Source organism: Diabrotica undecimpunctata, chromosome 6 (assembly GCF_040954645.1).
Source record: "Diabrotica undecimpunctata isolate CICGRU chromosome 6, icDiaUnde3, whole genome shotgun sequence".
Lineage (NCBI taxonomy): Eukaryota > Metazoa > Arthropoda > Insecta > Coleoptera > Chrysomelidae > Diabrotica > Diabrotica undecimpunctata.
The window spans coordinates 140,993,321-141,019,866 of record NC_092808.1 but is presented as its reverse complement, the minus strand read 5'-3'; the positions used below and the strand labels follow the sequence as shown (position 1 = coordinate 141,019,866).

The following is a 26,546-nucleotide window of genomic DNA, read 5'->3' as shown; positions in this document are numbered from 1 at the left end:
ATCAAATAATCCAGAATCCCGAGACACCTATAGCAGAATACGAAATGAAACAAAGCAGTTGGTAAAAAGAACAAAAAATAAACACTGGGAACAGTTTACAAAAAGGATGGCAAGCGACTTCTATGGTACACATAAACAAATATGGAGATTCATCAGAAACCAACGGAAAGAAATGGCGGAATTGAAGGAATACAATAACATACCGACAAAAGAATGGGAAAGATACCTGACGGAACTGTTTAAAGGAAAGGAAAATAATAATCAAGACAATAACGTACCTGAATTAAGACACGAAATAGAAATCAGTTTTAAGGAAGTAGGGGTAGCCATAAATTCAAAAATAGAAAGTCACAAGGACCAGACGAAATACCCAACGAGCTTCTAAAACACGGAGGAGAAAGTATAACCCTCGAGATGACAAAACTTATACAAAAAATAATATTGCACTGCAAGATACCAAACGCATGGAGAAACAGCATAATGATACCAATGTTCAAAAAAGGAGATAAAGAAGACCCCAACAATTATAGAGGTATAAATCTACTGAACAAAAATCAAAAAAAAAAAACAAAAGTCCTAACGAACAAAATCGATAAACTAACAACTTTATTAGATCAAAAACAAGGATTCAGATCCGAAAGATCCTGCGTAGATGCCGTATTTGTACTAAGACAAATCACAGAAAAGGCCATCAAGTACAATAAACCAGCATATCTATGTTTTATAGACCTGACAAAGGCTTTCGATTGCATCCAAGTCAAAGACATCTTACACCTACTGTATAAAAGAAACATACCAATCAATATTATACAAACCATCGAAAACATCTACTTCCATAATCGAATACAGGCAAAGATCGAATACTAACACAATGTATACCAGTACAAAGCGGAGTCAGACAGGGTGACTTTTTAAGCCCACTTCTCTTTAATATAATAATGGACGAAATAATAAAAGTAGTAGTACGCAGTACGTAAAGGTCATGGTTACAGAATGGGGAACAAATAAATCCAAATATTATGTTATGCAGACGACGCCGCATTAATCACCGAGCTCCAAAGATTAACACACATCGTCAATACAACAGCCAAAAAATACAATATTATGCTATCAGCAAAAAAAAAACCAAATGTATGACAACATCTAAATACACACTACGATGTAAAATCGAAATTGATGGGAAAGTAATAAAGCAGGAATTAAGGTTTAGATATCTGGGAAGAGATATAACTAGTTACGGAGATGTTGAAAAATAAGTACGACAACAAAGTTTAAAAGCAGGTAAAGTGTCAGGATCTCTTAATGACGCAATATGGAAGAACAGACACCTAAAACAAGACACAAAAACAAGAATCTATAAAGCAGCAATTAGACCTATATTAACATATACGGCGGAGACAAGACCTAATATATCTAAAACAAGACGACTACTAGAAACAACAGAGATGAAAATACTCTGACGAATATCAGGGAAAAGTCTGTCGGATGGGGAGAGAAGCGAAAACATAAGAAAAGCATACAATTTAGAAAACATAAATGGATGGGCGACAAAACGGAAACAGGAGTGGAATGAACACATTAGTAAAATGGCAGAGGATAGAATAGAACGAATGGCACGAGATAAGTCACCAAATAGACGAAGAAGTCTTGGCAGACCAAGAAAAAGATGGTGCAATAATTTAAACAATTTAGGAGGCTAATATTGAAGAAGAAACAGGCTTTAAAGCCTACATACCAGAAGGAAGAAGAAGTGTATAATTATAGTTAATAAAAAGCGATAAATTTTATAATAAAAAAACAAAGCAAAAATAGTAATTTGAATTCTAATGGGTTGATATAACTACTTTATGGTTTCCGATACAGATGCTCACACTGTATTCTAAATTTTTTGCGTAAAAAACTTCAAAGTTGATAAAAAAAAACCTTTATACGATAACGTTCTTTAATTTATTTCTTAATAAAGTAATATAAACAGAATTAAAAAAGGATATCCATTTCATGTTCCGAGAACTGCTAATATTTACACTCAATGCTTTTTTCATTAAAACAAATTATAATTTCGAAATTAGAAAAAAGAACAGCAAAGATTTATGCTTTTTGGACAAAAAGAAACAGGGGACCCAGAACGAAAAAGGGAGAAAAGTGTTTTTCGGAGATCTGTGTAACATTGTCAATTAAATTAATGAGATCATTAAGGGATCTACTATTACGTAATAATGAAGTCTTAAGCCTAAAGAACAAAGTAAGTTTATTCAAAAGGACCTAAATTAAAATTGCATGCAGCTTTTCGTAGACGGAGTTTTTAATGTTGTGATTAGGGAAACGACAAAAAACCAATCCAATATAAATGTAAATCGGATCTAAGCTCATTTATTAAAAACATACTGGGAGTGATAGATTTCATCTACCTAGAGGAGACACAGGAGTTATTAGTTACACGTATATGTATCAATCTGGACATTACTACAATAAAAAGTACAATATATTTGCATGGTTTTATGCAATAATGGGTTAAGCCACCGCCATGAGGTTTTGAGAAAATAAGTAAAATTGTTTCATAAAATATTATAACCGTTTGGTTTGAGATTTCCAAGCGAAATTTTGGGATTAAAGTAAATTAATTCCGATCACTCACTACCATCATTAAAAAAATTATAATCCTATGTTTTCATAGAAATATAAACAAAAAGTTTGGAATAACTCGTTTCTGATTATCATTTATTCCACATAATAAATTTAGGAATAATGTTTCTTACAGTACATTTAGAACAAAATGTTTATAATAATTTTTTTTTAATGAAACCTTGATTCTTGTTACGACTCATCATTTTTAGTTTCATCTTCAAGTTTAAAGTCTAGATTTACACAAAACCATCTGTTTTTTGAGAACATAACTTAAACACATCTGCTAAATCTGATAGCTTTTCAGAGGACACGTCATTTACCATCTGAACAAAAAAGTGGTAACTCTGCATTCTTTAATGAAGGTTGCGATCTTTCCTACCGTTTCCAATATTAAATATTGTGGTCCTTGAGTCAAATTTGTTTTCATTTGTTTTCATCATAGTTGTTTGTTACTTTAAAATCTTAATTTGATGACAATGCAACGGGGCCATTTTACACCATTCAACAAAATCTTTGGGGACGCACAATCGAAAACTTTCTTTTTCTTCTACATTTTGCCATCACCTCTACGGAACTATTATCAGTAGGGAGCCTCTTTTGTATTTTATGTGCAGACTTCACGTCTCCAACTGACTGGGTAACTTACTGGGTACCACTACTGGATATAACTGTTCATACAATAAAAACTTCCTGATTTAGGCTTTCAGCATGAATTCCCAGATATTCCCAGATAATTATATAAATTTAATTGTTGCTTGTACTATGAAATCTCTAGGTTCTGCACTCTAGGGGCTCTGCTCCAGTTCTACTTCCATACTCTGAGACTGAGTTTATTTTTCAACTACAATTGGTGTTTTTATTTCGACTTATAAGAACTCTGCAGAGCGTACAAGGACCAAAAGGGGTAGACCCCTTCATTTCCGACGAGACGACAGTCGCACACGTTTCTATTGCAATTGTGTTTATGTTACTTTCTTCTGTTGTTTTAGCTCGAGATTGCTTGTGTATTCATGTGGATCACATCTGTAGTGGATTTGCCTTTCATGAATCCTTGCTAGTAGTCCACCATTTTTTCTCTGTGAATTGAGTGAGTTTTTGTCTAATGATGGCTATTAGAATTTTGTATGTTGTACTCAGTAGAGATATTTCTCTATAGTTGCTATAGTCTGTTCATCACCATCATTTGACTCTACAACTCTATGTGAGTCTTGGCCGCGTTTACTATTTCCCTCCATTGTTGTCGGTCCTGAGCAGCTATTTCCCATTGCTCTATTCCCATTTTGCGTAGATCACTGGCCACTGCGTCCTTTCATCTCTTTCTTGGGCGACTAACTGACCTTCTGTTATCGGGCCTTTCTCAGAACGTGGCGTTCAGGAGTGTTTCGTCACTCGATCTTAGTACGTGGCCCGCCCATCTTATTCAGTATTCTTTAATGTAGCGTACTATGTTTTCATCTCCATATACTGTCTGGAGTTTATTATTGTGTCTTCTTCTGCATTCTCCTGTTGTCTCTTCTCTGCAAGACCCATAGATAGTCCGCAGTATCTTTCTTTCCAGTACCAGTAATTTTGTCGTTTCCCGCTGGTTCAGAGTCCATGTCTCGCTTCCATACGTTATTGTATGTTACTTTTCCTTTATTATTATTTGTATAATTCTGCTTTTTTTTTCAATTCTTGGGCATTTCTTCTGCTTTATATATTTCAACTACTGATATCAGGTTGTAGATGCTTATTAATAACTTTTCTCCTCCTTTTTTAATCAGCTCGTTGGGAATTTTATATGGGCCAGATATCTTTTTCTGTTTCTTCTCATTTTCTCCATATTTAGTTTTTTTATAGTTCTGTGAAGTATGTTTCCCATGACCCATTGTCAATTCTAATCACTGGTCTGCATTTTTTTTGTCAAGCTTTTAGGTATACAAATAGTTTACCGCTGTTCTGACTATTCTCTTCTAAATTCTTTAACAACTCTTCCATGAATAGTCTCCTGGCTGAATATCCTGATAAATATTCTACGTAAATGGTTTAGTCTAACTAAACTCTGGCTATAAAAAAGGATAGATTATAAGAAGAAAATTGTATTGTGTGAAAGAAAAATTGCAAATAAAACTAAAAGGCGTACACGTCTCATATTGTCAATGATAAACAGTAATACCGATGTGAACGACGGTGAAAATGGGCCAAGATGTTCACGATAAGTTTTTTTGAGGTTAGGGCATGATTGATATTAAAGATATTCAGGAACATACTATTTTTACTTCGCATTATGTACTTTTATCCTCAGTTTTATTGTCGTGTATTTTGCTGTCAATTACACCTACTAATAGTAACCTGACATAGAAGTTAGTTAAAATAAATATACTGCTGTAATTTTATCTACTTTTACTAGAATATATTAAAAAAACCTCAAACCTTTTGGTTACTCATAGCTAAATTAAAAATTACATTTTAATACCAACTTTAAGTCAAAAACAGGATCATATACCTATGTAATCAGAATCGATTTGAATGCAAATATTGGTACTTTTATAAAACAAACTGGGTACATTTTTTTTTGTTTTAGGATCCAAAAGAATTTAATACAAGAATTCAATGATGAATCAGAAAGTGATGAGAATGATGATGACAGCATTGCTGATCCCTATTTTCTTCCCGATAAAACTGAGCTTCCAATGGAGATTTTTACAGAACCTAATGTGACTAATGAAAATATTAAAACTCACGGAACAGACATGGATGACGGAACTATGGATACAGGGAAGAGTTTTGCTGTACCTGTTTTTCAAGAACTTGACGTGGTCACTGAAAATACTGATATTGACATCTTGGAAATAGAAACTCAAGAATCTGGCGGGACTAATGAAAATATTAATGAGTCGGGCTTGGAAACAGACGAAGGAGCCACAAACGCGTACACTGAAATAGTTTTTGCACATTCCTGAAGAAGGGCATGAACCAGTAGTTAAAAGAAAACAGAAAGAAAATGTTTTAAGAGACCTAGGTTAACAGACAAAGATAAAGTTTTACTAGATACAAAGCATGAGTATACTCTATGAACATACCATACTATAAGAAAAGTTATAATCAACGGGACTAGATGTTGGCAGCTAAAAAAAGGATAACAACAGACAGCGAAAGCACTTTGCATAAGTGAACATATACTGAACGACGACTAGACAAAAAATATTTAACAGACGTATTAAGAACCTTAAAGCTGGTTTTCAAAAATGAAACAACAAAGGAAAGTTCTAAAAGTAAAAAATGGATAATATGGGATGAGCTACATAAACAGAGTGCAGCAGATCATCGTCTCGCATTTTTAAATAAAATTTTTACAATGTACAATAAATAGTTTGATAATAAAATCTTTTTATATACTTTTACAGTGTAAAGTACTTAGAGAAATACTGCTCTAGCTAATAAAGTTAATACACTTGTAATTTTAAACTAAACTTTGAGTGCTTTAGAAAACTATAGAGCTGTATAAAACTGATGATCGTAATAAATCAAGTTATAAAATTCTAGTGAGTCGATTCCCAAACTTTGTTCAGTATTTCATATTCTTATTGCAATAAAATAACGAATTTTCTCCGAACTATTTTTAAAAGTCTAAGAATGTTCAATGTAGTTGTCATTGTACACATGGGAAGACAAAAACGGCCAAAGCTTTATATTTAATCAACGTAGTAATTTCGTTTTATCTTCTTTGATGTGATAGGGCAATTTTAATAGCAAGACGTTAGTTAAGTACTTGTGAGAATACTAAACAGGTAATTGCAGATTAATTTATTTCAAAGATGTACAAAACGTTAAAATATAAAAAAATATATGTACATAATACGACTCGAGGTATTTTCGGAATACTAATGAAGTTTTAATATCAATGAAAAATTTGCAATAGAAAAATTATCGTTAGCATCCATAATAAAAACTGTAAATGATAATCTTAAGATATATTTTGTGTTTTATTTTCACGGATTGAAGAAGATATTTTTTTTTATATTTTGAGGTATTCATCTGTTTTCCCGAAAAATAGCGTTAGTTTGCCTTTACTTGACTAAAAAAGCATAGATATTAGACTTAAGTAATTAATTCCCTTTAATTTGTGCTCATAGTATTTATTCTTTAAATATAAACAGAAAAGACAAAGAGCCTTCTGTAAATATTAGGAGGTTCTTGCTTATTTCACGGGAAAACAGAGGGAGACGACGGAATATGTGCAGAACTTATAAAATACGGTGGGGAGGCACTATTCAGAAAGATTTACGAACTAATACAGAATATATGGAGCAAAGAAATATTGCCCGAAGAATGGAAGAAGGGAAATATAGTGACAATCCCAAAACAAGGAGACCATAGAATATGCAAAAACTACCGAGCAATTAATTGACTAAATGTAACATATAAAGTAATGACTAATGTAATTAGAGACAGACTAACCATATATACAGAACAAAGCATAGGAGATTACCAGTACGGTTTCAGAACAGGAAGATCCACGATAGAAGCTATACATACGCTAAAACAAGTGATAGAGAAAACATACGAGTACGACGGAAAAACACATATAATTTTCCTAGACTTTAAACAGGCGTTGGGCAAACTAAACCGAGGAAAAATGATCCAAGACTTACACGAGGACGAGGAAATCAAACAAGTGAAAAAATTTAAATATTAAGGTGCACTCATTGATAAGAATAGCATGGGAGAAACCGAAATTAAACACCGAATTAATCAGGGACGTAACATTGTAGGATGTCTGAACTAATTATGGCGGGATGGCAACATGTCCAAATGGAACAAAAAAGAATAGGGCAAACCATGGTTGAATCAGTTCTTTGTTATGGCTTTGAAGTATGGACAATTAATGCAGACCTGAAGAGAAGATTGTTGGCAGCTGAAATGGATTATTTAACTTACGGATACTTTTGTCCGTTTTTCGCGTATTTTTAGTTTTGCATTCTCCTGCGTTTTGAAAGCCCTTAAATTCTTCTGAGCTTTTAAAAACATCTGTGACAGTCTTGACATTTTTATCGTTCTGTTGATTGCTATTTTCAATACTGGTGTCTAAGGTAGCATCATTTTCTATATCCGATATATTTTCTTGAATATTGTCACTCACGGATATTTTATTTGTTGATGTATTTGGTAGATCGATGGACTTTTTTTGCCTTACATCATCTTTTAAATCGCGAACGGTAACAGCGCTTGGTAGAAAGTCTATATCTGTGAAGACATTGGCATCGTATGGATATATACCACACTTTTTGAATGCATTTATAATATAGCTCGGTGTGAGAGCTTTTTCGTCAGCAAAGCCGACGCACTCAGCTTCCTTATATATGGTGAAAGGCTTACCTGGATGTTGCATCATTCAGGTATCTACAGATGCATTATAACATGTTTGAATATGAGAATACTTTGAATACCCCCACATCTAGTCTTCTTCTTAGAGTGCCGTCTCCCTACGGAGGTTGGCAATCATAATGGCTATTTTTATTTTAGAGCTTGCTGCTCTAAACAAATCAATCGATCTACATTGATACCAATCAGGTAGATTCTTCAACCATGAGTTCTGCCTTCGGCCAACAGATCTTCTTCCTTGAGTCTTTCCCTGTATGATGAGCCTCAAAAATTCATATTTTGGTCCCCTCATCACGTGGCCTAGGTATTCCAGTTTTCTGGTTTGTATAGTGGTGATTAGTTCTGTTTCTTTACCAATCCTCTTCAGTACTTCTTTGTTTGTAATTATATCAGTCCATGATATTTTTTATACTCTGAGATTTTATTCCACAAATATTGGATTACATCTTATTTGTGGAATGTTGAATCTGTAGAATCTTGTTGATAAACATAATATTTTCTAGATAAATATTCATATTTTTAGGTAAAATTGTGCATATTTGAGGAGGTGTCAATCAAAACCAATCATGTCCATAAAAATCAAAAAATGAGTTAGCAGCTGTTTCATAATATAAAGAGTGAATCCTATTCTATGGTGTTTTCGGTTTCGGTTAAAAAAAATCATGTCCTGTTTAAAATGAATACACAATATTAGGTTCCCAGATCAAATGAAATCATGTCCACAGTTGGTTTCAATCATACCACCACATGTCCATTCAGCTAATAGGAGTGCCCCGATTTGGTCACGTGATTTGACCATGTCAACACATTGTCTGTGTTTTCCCTCTAGGTTATGTCGATAGCGAGTATTGAGTTTGTATTGCACTGTGGTTTAATTTTAATATTATTATAGTAGTTTTTATTAAATAAAATTGAAATTTTCCATGGATGAAGAAAACTTATTGAGAGTGGGCGATGCCAATGAAGGATCTCGTAAAAATAAAAAGACTGTGGATAAAAAAACTAGAGCCAAGCTTAAGCGATACAGTACTAGAGTGGGATGTCGTGTGTTTGTTCCATGTAAACACATGAACAAAGGTATGAAATGTGCATTAGTTAGGCCTGTAGATGCTATTTTTGTTCGAAATATCCTCTACAAAATACCTGACAAAAACACGCAAGATAACACCATTGCCAGTTGGATAAATCAACGTAACATAAAGCGGCGAAGGCCTAGGCCTACCTCTGAAAAATCAAAGGCTAAAAGTTTTAGTGTACAATATTCTATACTTTCATCAACCGGTAAAGTTATACCTGTATGTAGGAAACTTTTCATGCATATTACCATGGTGAAGGGAACAAGATTGACTAATATTTCTAAAAAGGTGAAAGAGGGAAAGGCTGTTAAGGATCAGAGGGGTGGCGATAGGAAGAGTCACAAATCTGCTGCGAACAAGGAATCAGTCCGCCTTTTTTTGAGAAATTTAAGAGGAAAAGAAAGCAACTATAATCGAAAAAAATCGAAAAGGATTTATCTTGGTGCAGACTTAAACATTAAGAAGTTGTGGCTAATATACAATGATTCTGTACTTGATAATCTTAAAGTTAAGAAATCTATGTTTAGGAGAGTTTTCAATGAATTAAATATCGGATTTTCATCACCAGCTTCTGACGTTTGCAGTACATGCAATAAAATAGATCTTCAGCTGAAAATTGAGAAGGCTAAAGCTGTGAAAGACTTGGTAGTGGTCAACCAATTTATGATGGAGAAAAGAATACACAGATTAAGAGCTAATGCTTTTTATGGGCTCTCAAAGGAAAACAAAGAAAATGAGGTTACTTTCTGTTTTGATCTCCAGCAAATTCAAGCACTTCCCAAAACTCCTATTCAAGACGCATTCTACAAAAGACAATTAAGTTTTTACTCTTTTTGCATTGTAGCATCAAACGCACAAAACCCCATATTTTACGTATGGACTGAAGAACTTGCAGGAAGGGATGCGACCGAAGTTTCATCTGCATTTATAAATTTCTTGAACTCCGCTAATTTTTCAAATGTAACAAGACTGAATCTGTTCTGTGATGGGTGTGCCGGTCAAAACAAAAACAATGCCGTTGTTCACACATTAGTGTATTACTTAGGATCAGTGCAAAATGCTTTAGAGGAGATTGTTCTAACATACCCTGTTCGCGGGCATAGCTTCCTCCCCGCTGATCGGGTGTTCGGAAGGGTTGAAAAGTTACTCAGAAAGCAGCCTACCATTGCAACAAAGGAAGAGTACTACAATGTATATAGTTCTGTTGGAGAAGTACGGAAACTTGGAGAGGATTGGGGATTGATTGATGCTAAAAGTTTGGCTACACGATTTAAAAACATTGAAATGATATCTGAAAAGAAGAGGATTTTTGTAAGGAAAGAGAAAGCTGTCAACCGCAATGGACAAGAACTTACTGTTATCAAAGTGAAATCGGCACAGAATTTTAGGTTTGAAAGTGATTTTGAAACTTACAACAAGCCTCAAAAAAAAAGGCTGGCATTCTGCAAGGTCGTTCTCAACTCCTGTAGAGTCACTTCCACTGAGCAATATAGTGAAAGCAGCTAAGAAGAAGGACGTGAAGACGTTACTTGTGAAAATGTATGGTGATGACTGGCAGAAACATGACGTTTTATCTTGGTATAAGACCATAATAATGGAAGTCCAGGACGACGAAATTGATGCTGACGAAGTGGACGAATCCTGTGATTGTCTAGAACCTGACATTGGACTACACATTTAAACATTTATATTTTGTGGAAAGTGTCGTTGGTAAATGTTAGCCATTTTTCAAGATATTTTTTATAACAATACAATAGATATTTTAAGTAGTCTAAGAGTTTTTTTATCAACCCCTTCTATCAACGTCCATGAAGTCCAATCAAATAAGAACATGTCCTTTTTTTAAAATTTTTACAGTTTTTAAAGTATTTACAGGTTTATTTATACCTTCAGTTTTGAAATATTTACTAAGAGTCAGTTAATTTCAATAAATAAAATGATATATGCTAATTTATCCGATTTTTCATGTAAGGTTATTTACTAATACGTTTTTTGCGATTTCCCTAAAACTTCTTAAGGTGGACATGATTGATTTTTAATTGACACCTCCTCATTTATGCGCAAATTTTATTTGCATATTTGCTTAAGTCTAATTTTAACCATGCACCTCATTTTAAATTATTATATAATGAAAAAAGCAATAGGTAGACGACAAAGGAATTTCCGGCGTATATTAATAGATTTTTGCGAGGTAATAGATACATTAAAAAAAAAATAAAAACATCATACCCGGAAATAAAAATAAATGTAAGTTAGTACGTAACTTTTTGTTCCGTAGATCCTAATATCAAGTAAAACAAATGCTTTGCTGACGATGGCGCTGAAATGACATCAATACGAGAATCTAATTTCCATAATTACCGATATACATAATCTTCCTGTGTAACAAAGACCCATTTAATAAATTATCTTCCTTCACGGCACATAGTGTGGCGGGTAGCGCGTGTGTGTGAATTTACAAAGCAATTTAACACAAAGCCCAAACACCAACACTTACGTTTGTGCATTTAGGAGCATAGCATTAGAGATGAGTTGGTTTTGAACGAATAACTCAACATCAACTATACCGCAATGGGAATCGATTCACACTTTACGATTTACAAATATGTTTTTGTTCTCAACGGTTACAGTTCAATGGAAAGTTTCGTTACTATTCGATACGTTTCGATACTAGTGATGACACTTCTCAGTACAGAACGCGGAATGAAAAACAAGTCATAAATATTGAGCTACGGGAATTAAAATACAGAAACTATAGATATAGGACACGGGAGGGTCGCCAAACGTGGGCAGAGAAATATATATATATATATATATATATATATATATATATATATATATATATATATATATATATATATATACAAGGATTTCCACAGTTTTCACTGTATTTCTTCACTCAACCGTTTTCTCCAATTTTTACTGTTTAGCCAGTCCCCTTCCTGTAGGTTTCTTCTACTCATTGCTTCGTCCACCTCATCTCTGAAAGATCTTCGGGGTCTGCCTCTCTTTCTTCTTCCTATCGGGCTCCACTCTGTTATTCTATTTATCCACCGATTTTGGTCTGCTCTTCTGACATGTCCGTACCAGGTTAACCTCTTCTGTTCGATGTAGTCTATTATGTCGGAGTTCATGCCCATTCTCCTCTTAATCTCCATGTTATTTATCCTATCTCTTCTTGTTACTCTGCAGCTTCTCCTTAGAAATTCCATCTCTGTTGCTCTTATTTTGTTTTTAGTTTTCTTATTTATTGTCCAATTTTCACACCCATAAGTGAGGATACTTCTTGTCATGGTATTATATATTTTTTTCTTTGTTTTCATGCTGATGTTCTTATCCCATAGTACCGGGTTCAATTTTCGTATGCAGTCTCTTGTTTGTCCTAGTCTATTTTTTATATCTTCCTCCGTTGTTCCTTTGTTTGATATTATGAAACCTAAATACTTATACTTGTCTGTTCCTTTGATTTGTTTACCTTCGTCTATTTCCAGCTGTTTTATTTCTGTATTCTCCGTTGTTAGGTATTCAGTTTTCTTTAGGTTTATTTCCATCCCATTCTTTGTATATTCCTGCTCCAGTTTTCTCATCATAAAACTGAGGTCATCCTCGTCTTGTGCGATCACTATTTGGTCGTCGGCAAAACTTAGCGTATATAGATATTCGTTCCTTACTGGTATACCCATTCCTTCGCACTTTCTTTTCCATGGTTTCAGGGTTTTTTCCAGGAATATTTTGAATAGGGTGGGGGATGTGGAGCAACCCTGTAGTAGTCCCTTTGTCGTCTTAAATTGACTGCATATTCTATTGCCCGTTTTGATAGCTACTTCGTTATTCTTGTAGAGTGCTTTTACCGCGTTTATTAATCTTCGTGGAACTTCGATGTTTTCCATTGCTTCCCATAGCTTGGTTCTAGGTATTGAGTCATATGCCTTCTTAAGATCAACAAAAGCCAGATGGACGGATCTATTTTTGGCCATTCTTTTTTCTATTAGTTGTTCGACCGTGTAAATGTGATCTAAGCATGCTTTCCCCGCTGTGAAACCTGCCTGGTCTTCTCCGATTTTATCTTGTACATATATTTCTAATTTTTCCTTTATGGTCTTTCCATACAGTCTGCCTATAGACGATATAATGCTGATTCCCCGATAGTTTTCGCAGTTTTTTCTATTTCCTTTCTTGTATATTGATGTCATATATGCTTGGGTCCATTCTGCCGGTAAGTCTTCTCCATTCAGTGCTCTCTCAAACATTTTATGTATCATACGGAATAACTTTTCCGATCCGTTTTTTATCAATTCATTTGGTATTCCGCCGGGACCTTCTGCTTTTTTGTTCTTTAGAGTTTTGATCGTTCTTTTTACCTCTGCTAGGCTTAATTCGATTTCGTCATGTGTGTAGATTTCTATTCCGTCTATTTCTGATTGTTTGAATTCGGGGCGGTCTTCGGTTAGCAATTTTTTATAGTATTCTTGCCATTCGTTTTCTTTGATTTGACCGATCTTGATTTTCTCTGTCTTATTTCTTTGGAGCGACTTTAAGATGCGCCATGACTCTGAATTTCTCGTTCCTCCTATGTGCTGTTCTATCTCTGTGCATGTTTTTTCCCATCTTTCATTTTTTTCATTTGCAGAGAAATACAAAAGGATAAACACAAGATGATCTTCTAGGAAAAATAGTTAATTGATGCTCAATGTAAAATAAATTCATACCCTTTAGATTTAAGAAGATTTGCAAATGAATCAATGTTAATTTAGTTGCATAAATTTATATTCGGGTTCTAAAATGAAGAAGACATAAACAATTGATTCCGAGCAAGAACTGAACACCAAGGAAATGAATCAATAAAAGGAACGACTTGGTCCAGTTCTCGTAGAGATGGCTCGCGAAACTAAACATGCTCATTCACTGCTATCGATGCATAATTGATTAATACTGAATTGCACATAACCATCCATCTAAGGCGAAAATGGTAATTTGATCGGTATATTTCGAATTAGATTGATTGTCCGTGAATTACATTGGACCCTTAGAAATTTTCAAGGATTATGTTGATAAATGAGTCTTAATTTGTACCCGAAGCCAATTAATCAATTTATATTAATGTCTAAACAAATAAATATGTCTTTACCTTCATACAAGAACTATTTTGAAGTATAATCTTTGAAAATAATATTTTAAAAATAAATTTCTCTGTTACGAATAGAATTGTTCTTTTTTAGTTGTCCGTAGTACCATCCCCTGTTTTTAAAAATAAAATAATGAAAACTGAAAATTTTTGAGATATTTTGTTTTTTTTTCTGTGAAAAAAAGAAAAATTCTGTGTATTTTATAACACTATTCGATCTTATTAAATACGACTCATGTCAATTTCAACATGAGAAACTTATAGAAATCTACAAGAAACTGAATTCTCGATAATTAGGCAGATATATTCAATAAGGTTGCTTTTAAACTATTTCACAGGAACCTTCTTAGATATATTGTGGTCCTCTAGCCCTATTACAATATTTAGCCTGACCATTTTTGAAAGGTTTATTATCTTCAGGACTGAACCTTCCATGGTAGATCTTTGCCGGTGGCTTTTCTTCGCCTAATACAATAAGGCATGGACACACATTCGATACTAAGAACAGCTCAAGATAGAGAGCAATTTGCTGTAGTTATAGTCAACCTTCAGCCAGACTGTGACACTAACATAAAATGTGCTCCGCTTTTTCTTCTTCTAGGTTTAATTCTGCATAGGTCATTATCTTCCAATCTCATCAGATTCAACTACCTATGCAGCTTAGAGTACCCTGTTGGTATGTATCTGTTAGTCAGAAATCTTACACTTTTGGTCAAGAAACGCATAAGCTCCAATACACCTCAAGGAGGGATCGAACTAGAAAGAGAGATCTTAATTGTTATTTCTAGAGAGGTTAGTAACAAAATGGCGTAATGAGACACACGAATGTTTCAGAATTGATCAGCGAATAGGTTCCCCACTAAATAATTTATCCTTGAAGATGTTTCAAATATTTTTTATGTTTCAAACACTCTTGGTTCATCATCATCATTCTGGCTTTACAACCATCTACTATCCTATATTCTGAAGAATTTCTGTCCAGACGTTCCTCTCCATCGCTTTCCTCCGCCAAACACGTATTTCGATATTCCCCATATCTTCATCACTGTTATCAAGAAACCTTGTTCTGGGTTTTTCTCTCGATAGCCTTCCTTCGCCAAGCACGTAGTTCAATATTGCCCATATCTTCATCAATGTTATCAAGGAACCTTGTTCTGGGTTTTTCTTTTTCTCTGACCAATGGATCTATCAAGGAGCGGTTTTCTGGCTGGGTCAGCTTGTTCCATCCGCATTACATGTTCTATCCACCTCAGACGTCCTATCTTAATATATTTGCGATATTTAATTCCTGGTTTGTTCGATAAAGTTCCAAGTTGTATCGTCTTCTCCACATTCCATTGTCATTCCCTGCTCGTTGAAATTAAATGTTTTTATACCAATATACAAATTTTGAAGTTTTTTTTACTTATGTATAAGTTTAAAATATAATATATCTGCCAAAGTATAATTTTGTCATAACCGTTTTATTTGACAACAAACTTTGAAATTCGTTTCCTGAACAAATTTGTAAATGTTGCTTGGAACCCAATGGTTCTCTGTTCTCGATTAATAGATATATTTTAATGCAAACATTTGCGAAATAAGAATATTTACTTTAGCAATATTAAATTGTTAATAATATATTATAGGTACTCACGTATAATCCCAGATTATGTCTGTATTAATTTAATATAATTCTGCTTTATTTAATTACACGACCGATCTCAAAATAATTTATCAAGATGATAATAAGACTTCTAAAAATAGACATTTAGGAGTTTTAAGTTTTTATTAGATCCTTACAAAATCTAACACAGACCCACCCCTGTTTATGCTAGTCAATTCCCCAAAGACGAAGCACGCAAATACCAAAATCGAATAAAGAATCGCCACTTACCTTCCAATTGGCGCACGGAATTAACAAAGCCATCACGAATACACCTAGAAGAGGTCCAGAAGTAGCCGAAGTGACCAACATAGAGGATTCAATAACGCCATCTAAGAGACCCACTCCAAAGCTGATTCCCATGATGACAAGTCCGTAGACGACTCCTATGAATTTGATGGACCAAAGTTGTCGAGAGTCCTTCATGTCTTTGAATAACGGACGGACGAAGTCTTCGAAGGTCACTGTCGCAAGGGAATTTAAGTTCGAGACATTCAAGCTAGAAAACACATTTCAAATCAATAACAAACAAATAAAGTAGTGCATCGAAGTGTTTTATATTAAATGGAGAATCATACAATTTCTTACTAAATCGTCATGAATTAGGAAATAAATTTTGTATTCGTTGAAATTTTTGTTTTGTAATTAATTTTTAAGTTCAGTTTCAAATATATTTATAATTCTTTAATATCTACTTTTTATTTACAATATTTTATAAAAATTTCATTATAATAAAAAAGTATCAAATGGTTTAAAAATAGAAAATTATAACTGAAGCTCAAAACATATGCAAAATTATTTGCCTATTTAGGTGTTTTTTGCAGATTTTGACTTTTTTCATAAATTCTTAACTGAAACTATAAAATTAACTTAAACATCATTCACAATTAGTCTGCTTGAAGATAGCTACAAATATAGCTCGTAAAACGAAATATTGACTTTTTGCAGTGATGTCATGTTCTTATAATATATGTTATATTATATGCTTTAACCCTGCTGTCCCGTTCGATTCAACTACACAAATGTACTGTTCGGGTCAATATGACCCAACTATGGCTTACGCTCCTTAATCGAAATAAAATAAGCTAATAGAGCTAAACAAAACTTTACTAACAAAAAATTATGGTTAATTAAACAAAAATGATGTTGTTAATGTAAATTAAACCTTATTAACAAAAACAAAAGGTATTTTTTTTTTCATTAACCAGAAAAGCCTAATAACAAATATCTACAAAATTTAATTCAGTTTACAACTGGGACAGTAATAAAAAGAATGGGTTTTACAAATATGTTTATGACATATACAACATAAAATATTAGTCTTATTATCGTTTTTAGAACAAAATTTACAGCGTGATCGTTTAGCAGGTGGAGTTGGATTGTTCATAGACGGTTCACACGAACTAGAATTTCCATCTTCTCTACTCACTTCTGCTCGTGTCCTTTTTACCAGTTCTTGTGAGTCTTTGGTTCTTGGTAAATTTTTCCTGGAAAGAATAAGTGGTTTCACCAGTGTTTTTCCCAATTCCTCAAGAAAAATTCGCCGTTTTGTAAGTTTATTGGTGTTCCATTGGGGATTTATTGATGTCCATAAAACGAATGCGTTGTAGGCAGAAATGTCCACCATATTATAAAAAACAATCATGAGCCAGCGATTTGTCTTTCTCTTACATGTATATGTACCAACAAGCTGATCTAGAGTATCCACTGCTCCCTTACTAGAATTATAATCTAAAATAATTTGGGGCTTTTTGTCATTTCTGTCTCTAATAGCCTTTTCATGATACAAAGTACTCATAAGAACAACATTTTTATTCTTTTTAGGAATATAGTTAACAACAGTGGTATCTTGCGTGAAGTAAAAATACGAACTATGAACTTCTTTATTCGCAATTTGTGCTGGAAGCTCCGGTTTATTTTTTCTTATAGTCCCCAGCATTGTATTTTTCTTTTTAGAAGAAGTTGGCCTAAATTGTACGATGTAAAAAAGTTATCGTAAGTAATATTGTGGCCTTTCAAATCATTAGTCAAGTCACACACCACACGCATTCCCTGATTTCGTTCTGGCGCGGCACCTGCTTCTTTTCCTGTATAGATCTGCAATTTTAGAGCATAAGAACTTTTGGTGTCACATAAAGCCCAAATTTTTATGCCATATTTCGCTGGCTTGCTTGGAATGTACTGTTTGAAGGGACAGCGACCTCTAAAAGCTACTAATTGCTCGTCGATAGTAACATTTTCATCAGGGTTAAAAAATTTTGGTAGATTTTCCGACCCATTTTCCCCAAATTTCACGTATTGCAGCAAGTTTATCTAATCGTCTCCTATCCTGTCTAGTAGTCTTGTTATCAAAACGTATCACTTGTGAAATTTTTGTAAACACTTCAAGGGACATTGTTGCTCGAAATATACTACGACCAGTTTCTTCATTCCACAAACTTTTAGTTGATTCACCATGGGACTTAAAAACTCCAGCTAACAATAAAAGACCAATGTATGCTTGAAAACCAATTTTATCCAAGTCTTTCCAGTTGGTTCCAAAAACACGCTTGCCTTCCATGTTTGTCATATTAATAATTTGGTTTGCAACTATGTCAGAAAAGAGCACGTAAAATGAATTTTTGATATCGAAAATTCGTGCACATGCGTACCTTGTAACTCCTGGAGCATTATTTATAACATTGGCCGTAGAAAAACGACCGCGTTGATAAGGAGGATCAAGCGACCACTGAATATTACCATCTTTCGAAGGAACTGTTACAGAAGGTTCTACAGGATGTGGTACGTAGAATGGAATAACAGAATCGTCACTACTTTCTTCTTCACTTTCACTACTTGTATGGTTTTCTGTTTCTGATATGTATTCATCACTGTCTGACACGTTCGCGAGCTCGCGCAGCTCATATTCGGTTAGCGTTCTTCGATGTGACATTATCAACATGCAAAAATAGACTGAAATGTATATGAATGGCATGAATGTGCTTGACATATCATCAGTGTCCTACTACTTGTCTATCACCCCCACTTCCTTCTACATGACGTGCCCTTCTACCTGACATCGTTCAGCTACACTTCAAAAGTTTTACCAGTTCTAGCTTGCAGAAACTTGTTTTTATTTATAAACTTACATGACTGACAAACACTGTTAGAAAATATAAAACACTGCCAACTAAACATACGTACACAGGAAATTTTTAACGGTTTAAATACGTGGGTCATATTGACCCGAACGTATCATAGGTAACAATTTAATTTTTATCAAAAAAATCAGGAAGTTGAAGTTTTATCTCATATGCAATTGAAAGACCTCAGATTAGGTAACAAAGTCACGGAATACCAAAACGTTGCGCCGCGTAATAATTTGTAAAATAAGAAATAATTTTTTTTTGGGTCAAATAGACCCGAACAGGACAGCAGGGTTAAATACAAAGAGAGAAAGCTTTTAAAAAGTAAATTTTTAATTTCTCTGGATATTAATTGCAGTCAGAACCCACAAACCACCAGATGCCAGATGTCTTTTTAACTGTATTATTTATAATGAAATTTTACTATTAACTTTTTAATAATTGTTTCAAAACTATTAACTTTTTCTTTTTTGGTAATCCTAAACTACCTATTAAATTTTTATATATATCACACACAGTGAGATACCACAAGCCAAACACATTCTTGTAACACAGTGGTTTTTGTTTTGACCTGGGCAGTTGTTATAAAACAGGCGTAGTTCTTTTACATCTGTTCCAATATACTTTTTAATATAATCTAATAGAAAGCTGCAAAATTTATTCGGGCTTTTTCATGCTTCTGCTTCTGCATTAACGGTAAGCTGCGACAGATAAAATAGGTCTTGCACAGGAATGGGTGCATAGGCGATTGCTTCTACATCATCTCTTTTAATGCATTCCTCAACTTGAGGGCAGTGTAAATTTTTTTCGGCAACCGCTACTTTTTTTGCTGCTTCACCAAGACTAGGGCTTTTATTTTTTATATTAAGCTTTTTTAATTTTTAAATTTAGTTCCTCACAGACATTTCATGTCAATTTGTGACCTATCAAAATTTAGGTTAAAATTTTCTTGAAAAAATTTATTGTAGTTACTGTATTTTACTGTACTCTCAGGATACATTTTAATAAATAATTTGTGTATTATTTTTATATTAAGTTTCGCATCTAAGTACTTAAATTCCTTACCAGAGTAATGAAACTCTTTGACTGGAAATGTAGCTATGTGGTTAGCTATCCGTAGGTATCACACCACATACCACAAGTCTTTTAATTCTCTTTAGGCTTTCTCTTTAAATATCGCGAATACTTAAAAAAGCACCTTTGCATATCTTTTTTTTTAGTCTGATCAACATTAACAAAGAGCTTGTACTTCTTGTCCTATCCTTACCTCCTTCATTACGTTTTCCTTTTCTAGACACCTCCATTGCTTCTATATCTTGTTCGTTTTTTGTTGTAATACCGTAAAAGTTACCAAAAATAATGTTCCTTTGACCTTCGTTTACTTTTTCAAAACATTTGAGTAGATACCTAAGAAATGTATTTTACAAATTCAAAGATAATACATTTTTATTGTCTTACTTGCACTGAGGTCCTATTTGCTTTGCTTCCATGGCCTTATTTTTGTAGCTAATATATGTTTGCCCTTTAACTCTATAGTTTCTGATACCATTACACTGATATTCATCCGATTTTCTAATTCCCTTTCGCCTTTTAGTAGCAGGCTCTCGTTGAGCCTGCTACTAAAAAAATATGAACGTTTTTCTTCCAATATACAGACAACTTTTTGTAAGCAGCAATTAGAACAAACCATAGAAACAGTATAAATTTTATAGGTTATGGTAAACGTCGATATACAAAATGACAACTCACAATTTAGTGCAGAAACAACCTTAGTCCGGGACTAAGGTGGTTTCAGAAATATATGAATATTTTAATAAAATCAACTATGCTTACGGGACTTAGGTGTATTCTGCATTAAATTGTATGTAACCCACAGAAATACATGTTGGTGTTATAAACTCAAAATCGCCAAAATGTGACTTAGGTTGTTTCTGAAATAAGCGATTCAGTACTGAGGCTATTAGGAACCACAGACCGAGGTCCAATGCTTTTGAAATTTTTTTTTCGAATCCTCAGAAAACTAATAAGTATTTTTAAAAAATTTAAATGCAGAATGAAAGAATACATTATTACTTAGGGCCAAAAGTCCCTAAAAACTTCTATAATGTTTATTTTAATAAGTTACAGGGGTGAAAAAAAAAGAGAAAATTTAGTGTGATTTTTAATTTCAAATATTTCATTCAAAAAAACTTTTTGTTTATTCTAAGGGACTTTCGGCCCTCGGTAATAATGTAATCTTTCATTTTGCGTTTAAATTTTTCAAAAATATTTGTTAGTTTTCTCAGGATTCGAAAAAAATGAATGCATTTAAAAAGCATTGGCCCGAAATTTTGGGCCTACGCTCTTAAGAAAAATGAAACGGCTGGAATACGTTGTGGTTCTATGGTTAATACACGTTCCCATAAAACTGTTCTCCACTGGCAAACTGAAAACTTGTAAACTTAACCGTTCTGTTCAATGCTTAGAAAAACAAACACTTCTGTGATATCGTATGTTGCAGCGTTATTTATTTTTGTATATTATTACAAGTTAACTATTGATTTTATTTTCAGTAGTAATATCCCTAGGACATTGATAACAGACGAGATAATTTCATGACAATCGAAAGCTCGTTCCTTGGTAACAGCACGAAGCCGAAGGCTGAGTGCTGTTACCAAGCAACGAGCTTGAGAAATTTGTCATGAAATTATGAGGCATTCATCAATGTCCGAGGGATATTCGGCGGATAATTTTTCGAAAAAAAAATCATAACTCAACATAACGAAACATTTATTTATTAAAAGTACAGTTAGTGAAAGTACAATTATTAAAATTTAAGTTAACATTAGATTTGTTGCTGTTCTCTACTATAGAAGATCTATTACCACGCATAATATTTATAATCTTGTTGTGGTGGACATTTTGAAATTTATTTGGATGAAGTTGTCAAACTCGATCGTGTTGTCATAGGGATTGAAAATTGCACTGAATGCAATTATCAGTCTAATGTTGACATGATTGGGTGAAATTGTTCCACATGTCACAAAATGACGAAATTTGAATGGTTGTTAGAACAGTCGAAAAATTATCAAATTAACTAGTTTATACAGTTTATATAAACGTAAGCAAGAACAAGTTTTTTTGTTATACATTAAAATTCCATTTTCTTACCATAACATAATATATGCTCATATTTTTCTCAAATTTTGAATGAAATATTTCCCAACATAACCAGAATACAACACGTCACAAATGAAAAAAAAAATCTGTGAAGAACTAAACATTTTTCATTTTTAAATAACTAAACTAAAGAGCTACGAGTAGCTTTTTTATTGAGATTAGAGACATAGTGCAGATTACCCGAGGAACCACCTAAATAGTTTAATATGCGTCTATGTGTATGTTCTGTGCAGTATTTTTTTCGTGATTAACGCCGAATAAAACTTGACATATATTTTTTAGTTTTCCAAATACCTTAGGTATTATGTTGGGCTTTTAATTTTAATTTACTTTAATTGTAGACTTGCACAAAATAATTAATCTGTATATTCCCTCAATAAATATATTTTTAGTCATATCACGTCGTATATAGATGTATCGACCCCAAAATAAAGCATACTTCTCGTGCACAGGAACAATAGAGAAAAATATACCCTCGTATATTACCGACATAAAGCAAAAATGATTTGTAGCTTCCCGAAAATTATTACAAATTTTTCTTTTTCATTTCGCCACCCCATCGTTACATTTTGCATGACAAATGAGACGTTTCCACACGGTATTTCCAGTAAAAAAAACGTACAACGACAATACAACATAATTGCTTATATATCACTCACCTGAGAGCCCCATTGAAAAGACTGGCCATAAACAACCCCAGTATGCCAGGAAAATAACTGAATCGGTCTTCGACGAAAAATGGAAGGACCTCGTCATATTTGTCGATGTATCCAGATGAAAGGGGATCACAGCTGGCGTAGACTGCGTAAACCACCATCCCTACCACCCAGGATAAACTGAATAATACGGTGATTACTGGAATGTTCCACATCATGGTTCTGAATAAGAAGCATTAGTTAGATTCAATTTATTTTGCATTTATTCTATGGAAATTATGCGGAAGCCCCTAATATTAGGTTTGGTGCACAATCTTAATTTTAAGATTTTTTGTTACAGCCTAGTTATATAAATTAATTTAATTTATTGCTATATATTAAGTGCAAAATAACTATTTATTTGATTTCTGTTTTAAGTCTTAAGTTTTTCAGGTTTTTACTAAAAGGCAGATAAAAAAGATTTACTCAAAATATGGATAAAAAACCCCTCAATTACGATCTGCAATTACAATGTATTTCTTAATATATCTAAATATATATATATATATAGAAAAGGTTAATGAGAGTGAATAATAAAAGTAAAACGTAATGGCATGTTTCGCAAAGCAAAATAGGTATATCGATGGAAGGCAACCGCATATACGTATTTCTGACTATCGGTCGTCTTCAGTACGGTGCAGCCAAGTTAGAAAACGAGCATTTTAACTTGGAAAAGGAAACTCTCTGAGGAAAGAAAAATTTTTAAACGTTTCAACGTTTGGCATTCCTTTCCTTAGAGAGATGTAGCTTCCTCCACGGTTATTGTATTGTTAGTTGTGGCCCTGGAAACCATCAGGGTCTTCTAACTATAATACCACACATTGGTCACATTGATCCTGTAGTGATCCTTTACCAAGTTAACATGCTCCTTTTCTAACTTGGCTGCACCGTACTGAAGACGACCATTAGTCAGAAATACGTATATACGGTTGCCTTCCATTGATATATCTATTTTACTTTTTGTTTTCCTGTTTTGCAAGACATGCCATTACATTTTATATATATATATATATATATATATATATATATATATATATATATATATATATATATATATATATATATATATATATATTGTCAAACTTCTTTTTCTCAGCCAAAGAGGAAAAGAAAAATTAATAAATAGACCAATTAAATAAATCTTTAAGACATCCTGCTAAACAAAATTTATGTATTAGATTAATATAAGATTAAATTAACAGAAAGTTTTGCCTGTCAACAACTGATTTTTAAACACTCGTAGGTAAAATGTTTTTATATAGAATTAGAAAGCCCATACTCATTATAATCTTTTCATTGTTTGTATATGACCTAAGATTAAGATATTGTAATTAACATTTTGTTATAGGAATGAATTATGTATTTGTAACCAAAGGGAAAGCCAGTTTTAAAGCAAAAATTTTAGTTTCTATGGAAACAGTAATGGGGTTTTTTCTTAATGATTGTACACAAAATAAAGCTTTTTGATTGGACATTTTTTTTTGAGTGGGAGAATTGATAGTGGATGTATGAAAGAAAGTGGCAGTTGTCATTTTGATCATCGAAAGGAAAGGTCGCGTCTCGATAGAGGGTGTGTTCGTGGGTTTGGATATCGACATTGTGAAAGGAAGTTAGCAGAATTGTGGAAGGAGATTACAAGTCGATGAAAAGATATCCTTGGATCTAAATTGGGCAGTTTCTGGAATACGTAAGAAATAGTTTAGCGGCACCAAGTTGACAGAAAGAGGTCCTTGTGTCATTGAGAAGTAGCTGAGTGTTTTGGAGAATTAAATTTCAAGTGTTAATTGTTGGAGAATTGAGTCAGGTGTTTCGTAAAGTCGCTGCAGGAGAATTGCAGATACGAAAAGAAGAAAGCCGAGGCGAATAGTGGCATATCACATTGCTGTGGAACGTGGACGATTCTGGGTATGGTCCAAATACAATCTACGAAGGAAAAGTCAGTGATTTTCTGTTCAGAATTGAAAATTTTGTTGACATCATTGTCGTTACCATTTTAACTCAAGAGTAGACTTCATTTGTAAAATGTGTTAAAGTTTTGTTTTTGCAATAAAGTAAATATTGATAAATCAAAAAGATAAAAAGTTTTGAAGATATTCATTGAAATTGGCTTTAAATTGGTTTTGTCTTCAAGAAGACTTAAAATTATCTTTTTGTGTAAATTTTATTGTATTCATTTACGCTGATTGATAAGATAACGGCAAAATTTGATAATTGTTTTATTCTTCTTTAAATAAAATAAAGAATACCAATTTTTTGTAACATACTATTTTTATTATTATCCTTTTTTCTCTATCCCGATAAAGGACAACTAGGAAATCTTTGGACCCACACAACATAGGTTAATATAAGGAGATTTTTCACCCTGAGAACAATTAAGTTATGTTTTTGATTTGCTCAATCAATCAAGTAAAAAAAATAATAACATATAATAATATATATAATTTTAGATAAACTAAATTCTATGGAATGATTTTTTTTGACTAACTTGTAACGCCCAACAGAGATTTGAAAGTAATCATAAACCAAGTTTACCTATTACCTGGAATACAAAGTTCCACTATATAACTTTTATGAGCACTTTGCTGTTGATCCAAGACGCTGTTACAGTCATTCATTACAGTTTTAATAATGAACACTTTTATTTTCGCAACAAAGTATATTCCATAGAAACTTTTATATAATACTTCGTGAAAGTTTACAGCGAAAATGTTTGATCGATTTTGATATCGTCCGGAAAAATAATTTCGCAAATATTTATGCTCTTATGTCATTTTCAAACATTTCTTTACCGAATTTTATATTTAGCAATGCATAACAAAAACTTAATTTTTGTTTTCAAAAGAAATCTCTTTAATATACTTTTAAACTTTCGTATATAAACGTATTTATTACAAAATATCAAACAAAAGGTGCCAAGTCGATTTGATTAACGTTTAAATTTGAGTTCTTTTGAAATATTTCAATAACCGTTATTAATTTTTTTAAACTAATTTATGCAAAGAAAGATTAAAGTGATTGTAAACACGTTGTCATAATAAAATTGAGCGTTCAAAAGAACTTAAGAATTATTTTTAGAAGTACAAAGAATACTTTTAGAAGTATATTAATTGGATTTAAAAATTGACTGATGTTACCATGTATTAATAAAAAAATTTGATGCTTCTTTGTTTTGTCAGAGGATAATGCTGATAATAATACAAATATATTGGATTTTGAAAACGATTTCCGAGCTGGAAAGCATAGTAAGGTCAACTAAATAATAACTGGCCTTTAAACCAGCTGCAGTGGCCAAACGGTTTTTATATGAAAAAAATTTAGTATTTTATCTACAAAGCTCAATTTCTTACCTTGTTACTTGTTTTTGTGAGTCCATACTGCAATACCGTTGTACAAAATTTTGTTGACATCCAAAAATTGATAGAGACATAAAAAGTTGACCAATAATTGCTGACGTAGTGGTTACTCTTGCAGTTAAATCCATATTGAAACTGAAAAACAATTTTTTACCATAAGAAATTATTTTTAATAAATTATATGCTATCGTTTAAGTTAATACTGCTGTAAGAAATCGATTATGATCTTCAGTTTTCGATTGGTCTATATACCCATCTGTCACTCACACTTAATCTAAATAATCCAATATTGACGATACCAGAGACGTTATTCATTATTTTAGAGGGGTCATAAATAATATAGATAGTTTAAATCAAAGGGAATTTACCAAACACTAGC

The 26,546-nt window shown here is 33.0% G+C and overlaps 1 protein-coding gene across 5 annotated transcripts in view; it reads right to left on the bottom strand.

Moving 5' to 3' along the window:
* LOC140443985 (sodium-coupled monocarboxylate transporter 1-like) overlaps window positions 1–26,546 on the bottom strand; it is a 244,311-nt gene that overhangs the window by 13,040 nt on the left and 204,725 nt on the right. For all 5 annotated transcript variants that reach the window (XM_072535536.1, XM_072535538.1, XM_072535540.1 and 2 more), the window contains 3 exons: window positions 26,162–26,302; window positions 22,779–22,997; window positions 16,067–16,334 (listed from right to left, as the gene is read on the bottom strand). In XM_072535536.1, the coding sequence (XP_072391637.1) occupies window positions 16,067–16,334; window positions 22,779–22,997; window positions 26,162–26,302 (628 nt within the window). The remainder of the gene's footprint in view (window positions 1–16,066; window positions 16,335–22,778; window positions 22,998–26,161; window positions 26,303–26,546) is intronic.